The 12,265-nt window shown below is 45.4% G+C and overlaps 1 protein-coding gene across 1 annotated transcript in view; it reads left to right on the plus strand.

Moving 5' to 3' along the window:
- The first annotated feature begins 4,012 nt into the window (after positions 1-4,012).
- The window catches only part of LOC134337858 (ATP-dependent RNA helicase DDX19A-like), a 60,346-nt gene continuing 52,093 nt past the window's right edge, over positions 4,013-12,265 (plus strand). The window contains exons 1-2 of the mRNA XM_063033170.1: positions 4,013-4,144; positions 11,278-11,329. Of these exons, the coding sequence (XP_062889240.1) occupies positions 4,088-4,144; positions 11,278-11,329 (109 nt within the window). The 5' untranslated portion in view covers positions 4,013-4,087. The remainder of the gene's footprint in view (positions 4,145-11,277; positions 11,330-12,265) is intronic.

The following is a 12,265-nucleotide window of genomic DNA, read 5'->3' on the forward strand; positions in this document are numbered from 1 at the left end:
ACAGTGTTCCCAGACCTCTGATGTCCTGATGCACTGGCACTGTCAATGCTGCAAGGCAGTCGTCATCTCCTAGCATTCCTACCAAAGCAAGCAAGGTAAAAGCACAGGCCCAGGGTCACCTGTTTCAGAGGCACGGGCGTCCTTACGTTGGGGGCCTTGCTGACCAGACTTACTGAGGTGGAGAAAGGAGGAGGAATGATGTATCACTGCCCGGCTGAGCGTAGACTGTCAGCCATTTTAGCAAACTCCCTATCATCCATCACAGGTGCATCAGCCAGGGCTACGTGGACTGGATCAGGCATGAAGAGTTCTTTAAAAATAAAACGAGGATGGTGATTTCCCAGGAGAGACAGCATGCGGACCATTAGCTCTGAAGGCTTACCATCGCTGATACAGGGGAAGAAGAGCAACTGCTTGGCACGCAGAGACTCTGATAGTCCAAAACTCTGTAAAAGGTGAGTGTTCAGTGATCGGTAGTTATCGTGTTCAGGTGGCTGTTCTAGTAGACTCACCACCTTCATTGCCGTATAGTTGCTGAGCAACACTGCCACATAGAAATATTTGGTGCTGTTGGCGGAGATTTCTCACAGGGCGGACTGGGCCCCGGGTTGTACAAAGCAAGCGACGGCATTTTGTTCCCGAAACTCCAACAGTTTCAAAGCGACTGCGTTAGCCGACATGTTTATTAACTCCAGAATCGTCCTAGAGCATTGGGGTCTCCAATGCTGGTTTCTACGAATAAAATGAAGTGAGGCGTTTTATGCTTAAGAAAGTACCAAAGACTAAACACAAAGTGCAGAAAAAGCACTTTACGTAATCATATCAGAGCAGCCTCTTAAGGTGAATGCCAACTCAATGTCGGTGGTTGTGAATTCTGTACGTTTCCATAAACTACATTACCCTTCAGTGGATACGGCCCAGTCCATCACGGATAAAGTCCTTCCCCCCGCCCCCCCCCCCCCACCATTGAACATATCTACACGGAGAACTGTCTCAGGAAAGCAGCATCCATCATCAGGGACCCCCACCACCCTGGCCATGCTTCTCGTTGCTGCCATCTCGCTGCTCCCACACCACCAGTTATTACCCCTCAACCATCGAGCTCCTGAACCAAATGGATAATCTCACTTGCCACATCATTGAAATGTTCCCACAGCCTATGGACTCACTTTCAAGGACTCTTCATCTTATGATCTCAATATTTATTGCTTATTTATTATTATTATCATCTCCTTTTATCTTTCATTTTGTATTTGCACAGTTTATTGTCTTTTGCACACAGATTGGCCGCGATGTTGGTGAGATCTTTCCCTAATTCCATTATAGTTATTGGATTTATTGAGTATGCCCGCAAGAAAATTAATCTCGGGGTTGTATATGGTGACATATACAGTATGTACTTTGATAATAAATTTATTTCGAACTTTGAACTATATTTTCTACAGACGTACTGTTTAAAGACATGTGGGCACGTGGCCAAGTGGTTAAGGCATTCAACTAGCGATCTGAAGGTCATGAGTTCGAGCCCCAGCTGAGGCAGCGTGTTGTGTCCTTGAGCAAGGCACTTAATCACACATTGCTCTGCGACGACACTGGTGCCAAGCTGTATCGACCCTTGCCTTGGACAACACTGGTGTCGTGGAGAGACTTGCAGCATGGGCAACTGCCAGTCTTCCATACAACCTTGCCCAGGCCTGTGCCCTGGAGAGTGAACACTTTCCAGGCGCAGATCCATGGTCTCGCAAGACTAACGGATGCCCTTACTTATTATTTACTGTTTAAAGAGCATTCTAACTGGTTGCATCACCATGCTATATAGAGGAGTCAATGCACAGGATTGGAAAAGGCTGGACAGGATGGTAACCTCAGCCTGCACGTTCATGGGCACGAGCCTCCCCAAAACTGAGGACCCCTTGAAACGGAGATAGTTCAACAAGGTGGCGTCCATCTTTAAGGACTTTCACCATCTAGCACATGCCCTCTTCTCAGTGCTCCCATCAGGGAGGAGGTACAGGAGCCTGAAGGCCCACACTCAATATCTGTAGGAACAGCTTCTTCCCTTCCACCATCAGATTTCCATGTGCTCAAAAAAAGTCAAAAAGTCAAAAGTTAATTTATTATCAAAGAACATATATGTTACGATATACTATCTTGAGATTCATTTTCTTGCAGGCATTTACAGGAACATCAAAAAACACAATAGAATCAATGGAAAACTACACACAAGCAAAGACTGACAACCAATGTGCAAAAGAAGACAAACTGGGCAACTATAAAATATAAATAAATAGTACAGAGAACATGAGTTGTGGAGTCCATGAAAGTGAGTCTGTAGGTTGTGGAATCAGTTCAGAGTTGAGATGAGAGAAGTTATCCACACCGGTTCGGGAACCCCACTGTATTGCTCCCTTTGTGCACCATGTAGTTAGTTATGTTTATATATTGCTATTGCAAAACAACAAATTTCATAGCGTATGCCAGTGATAATAAACCTGATTCTGATTCTGATAATCTTATTTTCCATTTTTCCTTTCAAAGTGGATGACCTTGCATTTACCTGTGCTGTACTCCATCCGCCAGAATCTTGTCCACTCACTTATCTTTCTTCAGGCTCTCTGCATCCTTTGCACTATTTGCTTTTCTACAGAAGTGGCTTGCCATTGCCTTCTTCTGGGCAGTGTCTTTACAAGACAGGTGACCCAGACATTATCAATACTCTCCAGAGATTGTCTGCCTGGCGTCAGTGTTGGCGTAACCAGGACTTGTGATATGCACCAGTAGCTCACACGACCATCCACCTGCTCCCATGGTTTCATGTGACCCTGATCACTAAGCAAGTGCTATACCTTGCCCAAGCGTGACCTGCAGGCTAACAGAGGGAAGGAGCACTCTACACCAAACTGCAGCATTCCTCTGAAATTGTTTCTTCCCCATTCAATGTCAGTGGAGAGAACCATCACCTCTAACCTATAGGCTTGCGGCTTCTTTTCTGTCTGTAAGCACAAAAAGCTGAGGTTGATAGATTCTTGATTAGGAAGGGCGTCAAAGCTGATGGGGAGCTTTGTAGCCACGTTTGCGGATGATAGGTGGGGGAGCAGGTAGTGGTGAGGAAGCAGGGAGTGTGCGGAAAGAACTAGTCAGATTGGGAGGCTGGCAAAGAAGTACCAGATGGAATATTATGTAGAGAAGTGTATAGTCATGCTCTTTGGTAGAAGAAATACAAGTGTTTCAAGGTGAATAAAGGAGAAAATTCAGAAATCAAAGGTGTAAAGGGACTTGGAAGGACTTGAGCAGGATTTCCTTAGGGTGAACTCGCAAGTTGAGTCGGTGGTAAGGGAAGGAAATGCAATGTTAGCATTCATTTCAAGATGAATAGGATATAAAACAAGGATATAATGCTAAGGCTTTGTAAGGCATTGTTCAGACTGCACGTTGGAGCACTGTGAGCAGTTTTGGGCTCCTTATCTGTGAAAGGATGTGCAGGTATTTGAGAGAGAGTACTAGATTTCGAGCACATCCTCTCCAACAGTATCTAGAGTTTACAGATAATAATCACCGCATTTAGAAAGCATTTGAACATGTACAGTACACGAGTAGGAAAGGAATGGAGAGATATGAGCCAAACACATGAGAGGTGGATATTTTAAAAACGCAAACAACAGGAAAACCATCTCTCACAGCTCCCCATCTGTAATTTCTTCGGCTCTTCAACCTTTCGATCACATTTTGACTCAGACTGTGTTGCTTGAAGGTGGATATTTTGTTCAGAATGGCCAATTTGGGCAGAAGGTTCTGTTTCTGTGCTGCACTACTCTTTGACTAAGCAACTGGAGGTGATCTCCTCATCTAATCAGCCACAATGTCAGTGCAAAGTGTCACCCTCTCTTATCCTCTATTACAGGAGACAAGCTGAATCTGATTTTCTTTTGCTGATTTGGGGTTCAGCCATGCGTCTCGGAACCAAAGGTTGGCGTTACGGCTACAGCACGGTGATACCGAAGGTAGGACTAGACGCGACGCATGCGCATTGACTGTTGTCCACCGCCTGCTTCGCTCCCCTGCCTTTCCGGTTCGGGCCTGGCGAGTGATGGCGGCCGAGTCGTGGGCGCGGGCGGTCGATCTGCAGGAATCGGCGGCCGAGTCGGTGGGTATGGCCTGGGGAGCGGTCTGGAGGGTGGGGGCGGGGTGCTGAACGAGAGGTCGGGCCGGCGGCGGAAGGGAATCGGGATACAACCCGGCGAAGAGACGGGGCCCGGGACTGTGGTAACAACGGGAGGGGAGAGGGGTGAGGTTGAGGTTTGGGGGAAAGAAGCGGATTGGGTGGGAAGTAGGATAGAAGGAGAGGAGGGGCTGGAGTGATGCTAGAAATGGAGTGGGGAGGATTTGAAGGAGGCTAAGAAGGTTTGGGGTTGAGGAGGAGTGGGGTGAGGCCAGAGGGGAGGAATTGGGGTTGGGGAGGCGTTTGAGAGGGTTTGTTGAAAGACGAGAAGCAGTGGTTCTTGGGGCAGGAGTGGGTGGGAAGGGAGGGAGCTCCAGTGGGATGGGGGGGTGTTTTGAGGATGGTGGGGATGAGGTGTAGCAGAGAGATAAGGGAAGGGAATGTGGGGATGATAAGGAATAAATAAGGAGGGGGTTCAGATGGTGGCGGGGGCATGTTTTCCCCCAAAGTGTTTTGAGTTCCTGTCCTGACTTGGATTTATTTTGATCTACAATTATATTCCTGCACTACTGAGGTGGGGTTGGGATTCTCCCTCAAACACAACTTTTAAAAGATCCTTCTAATTCCCCGGCATTGATTTTGTCCAAAGATGCAGAAATGTTAGAAACACTCATCGGGTCAGACTGCATGTGTGGAAAAAGAGAGCGAGTCAATACTTTAGATAATCTTTACAAAGATTAGCTCTGCCTTTGTCTACAGATGCTGAATATCTCCAGCATTTTGTGTTGGCCTGGGCTGGGGAATCCCACGTCTGGGTTAGATGTATTCAATTCCCCCTCTACTCGTTTGAGCTCCCAGTCTAGATGTTCAGACAGTACTGAGCTACTCGACATCAGTTGTCAGATTAACCCTGTGTGTAAATGAAAGATTCCGCATTGAATAAGGAGTGCAGATAATCGCTGCAAATGTTGGCTGCCACATTCCCCACATAATAGCTTTGGCTACACCAGGAATATTTCAAATGCCATCAAATATTTTTGTAAACACTAGAGATAGTGCAGATTCTGCAAATCCAAAGCAACGCACACACACACTGCTGGAGGAACTCAGCAGGTCAGGCAGCATCAATGGAAATGAACAAACATAACTTCCATGCCCTCTCGTGCCACGATGAGGCCACTCTCAGGGTTGGAGGAGCAACACCTCATATTCTGTCTGGATAGTCTCCAACCTGGCAACCTGAACATTGATTTCTCTAGCTTCTGGTAATTTCTCCCCCAATCCGTTCTCTCATTTTCCATTCCACACTCTAGTGCCCCTCTCACCTCTCCTCATCCGCTTGTCACCTCTCTCTGATGCCAGTTGACTTTCCCTTTCTCCCATGGTCCATTTTCCTCTCCTATCAGACGACTCCTTCTTCAGCCCATTACCCTTTCATCTATCACCTCCCTGCTTCTTACTTCATCTCCCCTCCCCTGTACACCCACTTTCCCTCGCACTTGGTCTCTCCTATCACCTGCTAAATTGTACTCCTTCCCCCCCACCCCACCCCACCCCACCCCACCTTCTTATTCTGGCTTCTGCTTTTCCAGCCCTGATGAGGGGTCTCAACTCGAAACATCAATTGTTTATTCCCCTCTATAGTTGCTGCCTGACCTGCCGAGTTCCATCAGATACTTTCAGGTCTCTTCTCAGAACATGTAAAACTGAGAATTGGTTTATTACGGTGACATGTACTGAGATACAGTGAAAAGCTTTTGCTTGTGTGACATCCAAACAAAACAGATTTGTTCTGTCTCCACATATTGAACACATTCCACATCATTCCACACATTCCCGGTAGTGCAAAGGTGAAAAAACTTTACTGCACAGTATAGAGTTACAGGGAAAGTACAATGCAGGTGGACAAAAAGAACATAGACATAGAACATAGAATAGTACAGCACAGTACAGGCCCTTCGGCCCACATGTTGTGCCGACCCTCAAACCCTGCCTCCCATATAACCTCCCACCTTAAGTTCCTCCATATACCTGTCCAGTAGTCTCTTAAACTTCACTAGTGTATCTGCCTCCACCACTGACTCAGGCAGTGCATTCCACGCACTAATCACTCTCTTGAGTAAAAAACCTTCCTCTAATATCCCCCTTGAACTTCCCATCCCTTACCTTAAGGCCATTTTCTCTTGTATTGAGCAGTGGTGCCCTGTGGAAGAGGCGCTGGCTATCCACTCTATCTATTCCTCTTAATATCTTGTACACATTTATCATGTCTCCTCTCATCCTCCTTCTCTCCAAAGAGTAAAGCCCAAGCTCCCTTAATCTCTGATCATAATCCATACTCTCGAAACCAGGCAGCATCCTGGTAAATCTCCTCTGTACCCTTTCCAATGCTTCCACATCCTTCCTATAGTGAGGTGACCAGAACCGGACACAGTACTCCACGTGTGGCCTAACCAGAGTTTTATAGAGCTGCATCATTACATCGCGACTCTTAAACTCTATCCCTCGACTTATGAAAGCTAACACCCCATAAGCTTTCTTAACTACCCTATCTACCTATGAGGCAACTTTCAGGGATCTGTGGACATGTACCCCCAGATCCCTCTGCTCCTCCACACTACCAAGTATCCTGCCATTTACTTTGTACTCTGCCTTGGAGTTTGTCCTTCCAAAGTGTACCACCTCACACTTCTCCGGGTTGAACTCCATCTGCCACTTCTCAGCCCACTTCTGCATCCTATCAATGTCTCTCTGCAATCTTTGACAATCCTCTACACTATCTACAACACCACTAACCTTTGTGTCGTCTGCAAACTTGCCAACCCACCCTTCTACCCCCACATCCAGGTCATTAATAAAAATCATGAAAAGTAGAGATCCCAGAACAGATCCTTGTGGGACACCACTAGTCACAACCCTCCAATCTGAATGTACTCCCTCCACCACCACCCTCTGCCTTCTGCAGGCAAGCCAATTCTGAATCCACCTGGCCAAACTTCCCTGGATCCCATGCCTTCTAACTTTCTGAATAAGCCTACCGTGTGGAACCTTGTCAAATGCCCTACTAAAATCCATATAGATCACATCAACTGCACTACCCTCATTTATCTGCCTGGTCACCTCCTCAAAGAAGTCTATCAGGCTTGTTAGACACGATCTGCCCTTCACAAAGCCACGCTGACTGTCCCTGATCAGACCATGATTCTCTAAATGCCCATAGATCCTACCTCTAAGAATCTTTTCCAAAAGCTTTCCCACCACAGACGTAAGGCTCACTGGTCTATAATTACCCGGACTATCCCTACTACCTTTTTTGAACAAGGGGACAACATTCACCTCCCTCCAATCCTCCGGTACCATTCCCGTGGACAACGAGGACATAAAGATCCTAGCCAGAGGCTCAGCAATCTCTTCCCTCGCCTTATGGAGCAGCCTGGAGAATATTCTTTCAGGCCCCGGGGACTTACCCGTCCTAATATATTTTAACAACTTCAACACCTCCTCTCCCTTAATATCAACATGCTCCAGAGCATCAACCTCACTCATATTGTCCTCACTGTCATCAAGTTCCCTCTCATTGGTGAATACCGAAGAGAAGTATTCATTGAGGACCTCGCTCACTTCCACAGCCTCCAGGCACATCTTCCCACCTTTATTTCTAATCGGCTCTACCTTCACTGCTGTCACCCTTTTTTTCTTCACATAATTGAAGAATGCCTTGGGGTTTTCCTTTACCCTACTCGCCAAGGCCTTCTCATGCCCCCTTCTTGCTCTTCTCAGCCCCTTCTTAAGCTCCTTTCTTGCTTCCCTATATTCCTCAATAGACCCATCTGATCCTTGCTTCCTAAACCTCATGTATGCTGCCTTCTTCCTCCTGACTAGATTTTCCACCTCACTTGTCACCCATGGTTCCTTCACCCTACCGTTCTTTATCTTCCCCACCGGGACAAATTTATCCCTAACATCCTGCAAGAGATCTCTAAACATCGACTACATGTTCATAGTACATTTCCCTGCAAAAACATCATCCCAATTCACACCCACAAGTTCTAGCCTCATAATTTGCCCTTCCCCAATTAAAAATTTTCCTGTCCTCTCTGATTCTATCCTTTTCCATGATAATGCTAAAGGCCAGGGAGCGGTGGTCACTGTCCCCCAGATGCTCACCCACTGAGAGATCTGTGACCTGACCCGGTTAATTACCTAGTACTAGATCTAGTATGGCATTCCCCCTAGTCGGCCTGTCCAGATACTGTGACAGGAATCCATCCTGGACACACTTAACAAACTCTGCCCCATCTAAACCCTTGGAACTAATCAGGTGCCAATCAGTATTAGGGAAGTTAAAGTCACACATGATAACAACCCTGTTATTTTTGCACCTTTCCAAAATCTGCCTCCCAATCTGCTCCTCTGTATCGCTGCTGCTGCCAGGGGGCGTATAGAATACCCCCAATAGAGTAACTGCTCCCTTCCTGTTCTGACTTCCACCCATACTGACTCAAAAGAAGATCCTGCTACATTACCCACCCTTTCTGTAGCTGTAATAGTATCCCTGACCAGTAATGCCACCCCTCCTCTCCTTCCCCCCCCTCTCTATCCTTTTTAAAGCACTGAAATCCAGGAATATTGAGAATCCATTCCTGCCCTGGTGCCAGCCAAGTCTCTGTAATGGCCACTACATCATAATTCCATGTACGTATCCAAGCTCTCAGTTCATCACCTTTGTTCTGATGCTTCTTGCATTGAGGTACACACACGTCAGCCCTTCTACCTTACTGTCTTTACACAGTTTATTCTGCTTCTCTTTCCTCAGAGCCTCTCTATATGTTAGTTCTGGCTTTACTCCATGTACTTATTTCACTGCTCTATCGCTCCAGGTCCCATCCCCCCTGCAAATTAGTTTAAACCCTCACGAACCATGCTAGCAAACCTACCTGCAAGGATATTGCTCCCCCTCGAGTTCAGGTGCAACCCATCCAATCTGTACAGGTCCCACCTTCCCCAGAAGAGATCCCAATGATCCAAAAATCTAAAACCCTGCCCCCTGCACCAACTCCTCAGCCACGCATTCAACTGCCATCTCCTCCAATTCTTACCATCACTCTCACGTAGCACTGGCAGCAATCCTGAGAATGCCACCCTTGAGGTCCTGTTCTTCAGCCTTCTGCCTAGTTCCGGAAACTCACACTTCAGGACTTCATCCCTCTTCCTGCCTATGTCGTTGGTACCAACATGTATCACGACTTCTGGTTGCTTTCCCTCTCGTACCAGGATGTCGTGCACCCGGTCAGAGACATCCCGGACCCTGGCACCCGGGAGGCAACAAACCATACGGGTGTCCTTCTCACGTCCACAAAATCTCCTGTCTGCTCCCCTGACTATAGAGTCTCCAATGATGACAGCTCTCCTCTTCCCCGTCCCACCCTTCTGCACCACAGGGTCAGACTCAGTGCCGGAGGCCCTGCCACCGTAGCTCACACCTGGCCAGTTGTCCCCGCCAACAGTATCCAGGACGGTAAACTTATTATTCAGGGGAATGGCTACAGGGGTGCTCTGCACTACCTGTCTGCTCATCTTCACTTTCCCCCCTCTGACTGTCACCCAACAACCTGCTTCCGACAGCCTAGGTGTGACTACCTCCCTGTAGCTCTCATCTACGACTGCCTCATTCTCCCTTCTGAGTCGAAGGTCATCCAGCTGCTGCTCTAGATTCCTTACACGGTCTTCCAGATTGCCCAGCCGCATGCACTTCTGGCAGATGTGACTCTGCGGGAGAGGGGCGTTCCCCCCAAGACTGCCACATCTCACATGAGAGACACATCACCGTCTCAGGAGGCATTGTAAACATAAATGGAAATGTTATACAAATTAAGATTAATTTAAAAAGACATTTCAAACAAATCTGGACATCTGTGGCAGGTTCCATCTCGAATGGAACCAACTGACACTGGAGATGGAAGTGAAAAGTCAACTGTGTTGATTAGCCGGCACTGTTCAGAAGGCAATCATGGCAGGTTTTGTTTCATAAAGACCTTTAGTAAACCAGACTGATTTTTGCAGCCATCTTGACAGTTTTGAGTTCATTGTTACTGTTCTGAGCAGTAAATTCCAGAATTAACCAAATTCAAATTCCTCCACTGTTATGATGTTATATAAACTCACAGTTCAAAGTAAATTTATTATCAAAGTCCTGTATATGTCACCATATACTACCTTGAGATTCACTTTCTTGTGGGCATTTGTAGGGCAAAAAAAAATACAATAGAGTTTACAAAAAAAATGAATAAAGACTGACAGACAACCAGTTTGCAAAAGAAGACAGACTGTACAAATAAAAAAATACTCAGAACATGAATAGTAAAGAGTCCTTGAAAGTAAATGTGTAGATCATAGAGTCATTTCAGAGTTGAGGTGAATGAAGTTATCTCCTCTAGTTCAGGAGCCTGGTGGTTGAGGGGTAATAACTGTTCCTGACCTGGGTGGTGTGGGACCTGAGGCTCCTGTACCTCCTTCCCAATGACGTTTGCAAGAAAAGGGCATGGTCTGGATGGATGCTTCCTCGTTGTAGCAGCGCTCCTGTAAATGCAAGAACTTGATCAATTGTGTCAGTTTTGAGGTTGCTGAGAGCTTAATTAAACAATTATACTGTCATGCCTTCCATGACTTGTTTTTCTTGTCCTTGCTGCTGTTTTGTTACCCTTTTTAAAATTGAAACAAACACCATTGCCAGTGAAGAAAAGGTATCTCCTTTGTCCCAATATTACCTCCTGATTATTTTCCCTAAGTTGTCCATTTATTTTCCCTTACATCTGCAACACTACCTTACTCTAACTGCCTCAAACTTCATGACAAAATCCTTGATTCAGTAGAAAACCTGGAGGCAGATATACTGAGGACCTGATCAGAAGTTTGCTGAGATGTCGAATTGGTGGAAGTTTCTAAAGGTGGAAATATGAAGTGTCTGTGGCAAAAGTTTGAATGTGAATGGCTTTTGTGGATTGTAAAGTAAAAGAGTATCATGTTCAGTCTCTGATTCTCTTGCTCTTTCCAGGTTACATGTTCAGGATGCTGCCATTCCTATGTTCTAAACAATGTGCCTTTTCTTTTAATTGCAGCTGAGTAACCTGAAACTGAAAGAAGAAAGTTCAAACGCTGAACCGAAAGAAGGTGAGAATCAGCTCTTGGCATTTTTTCCAAGTTCAAAATTTCGAATTACCATCAAAGGACGTATGTGTCACTATATACTGTTCCCTCCAAGCTGCATCAGTGTGCAGTCGAGCAGTAACTGAAATGCTCCTAGGCTCATAGCCTTTGTTGCTACGCAGCTGGAGTTTTATTTTATATAATTTTAAATAATTTTGAAGCTATGCTAATATAAGTTTGAAGTCTGTGTTAATATAGTTTTGAAATACCCTGTGATTAATGATGTGTTCATGAATAGAATCCATGAATTTTCTAGGTAGTAAAAAATACCACAACCTTTACTTTGAAACAGTTTAGAGCTTCAATATATTTACATTATCAGTGTTTCAAGTTACAACACTGTTACATATTGAAACAATAAACATAAAATGGATGTTGGTAGCTCATTGTCAATAAACTGCCAGCCTGCTGAATGCCAATGCCATCTAGAGAAAACATTTTTTTGTCATTGTGCCTGTAAGTTTTGATTGCTTGACATTGTTTCCTTATGTTGTGGGTTTTGCTTTGTTGCTTGATGTGCATATTATATACAAAAAAATTAAATTGTTGTGTAGTTTTCAGGCTGTATAAGTATTTTCTGCTCAGAGCAGTGGTTGGTCCCTCAGCTGTTTATAAACGAATAGAGCATGCCATGTTCAACAGTGAGATTCACTTTCTTGTGGACATTCACAGTTAATAGAAAGAAACACAATAAAATCAATGAAAAACTACACAGGACAGGGGCAGACAAGCAACCAATGTGCAAAAGACAACAAACTGTGCAAATAGGAAAAGGGAGAAAAATTATAATAAATAAATACTGTAAGCAATAAATATCAAGAACACGAGTTGCAGAGTCCTTAAAAGTGAATCGATAGGCTGTGGGAATATCTCCATGTTGGGGTGAGTGAAGTTATTCAC

Source organism: Mobula hypostoma, chromosome 25, assembly GCF_963921235.1.
Source record: "Mobula hypostoma chromosome 25, sMobHyp1.1, whole genome shotgun sequence".
In the NCBI taxonomy this organism is placed as follows: Eukaryota; Metazoa; Chordata; class Chondrichthyes; order Myliobatiformes; family Myliobatidae; genus Mobula; species Mobula hypostoma.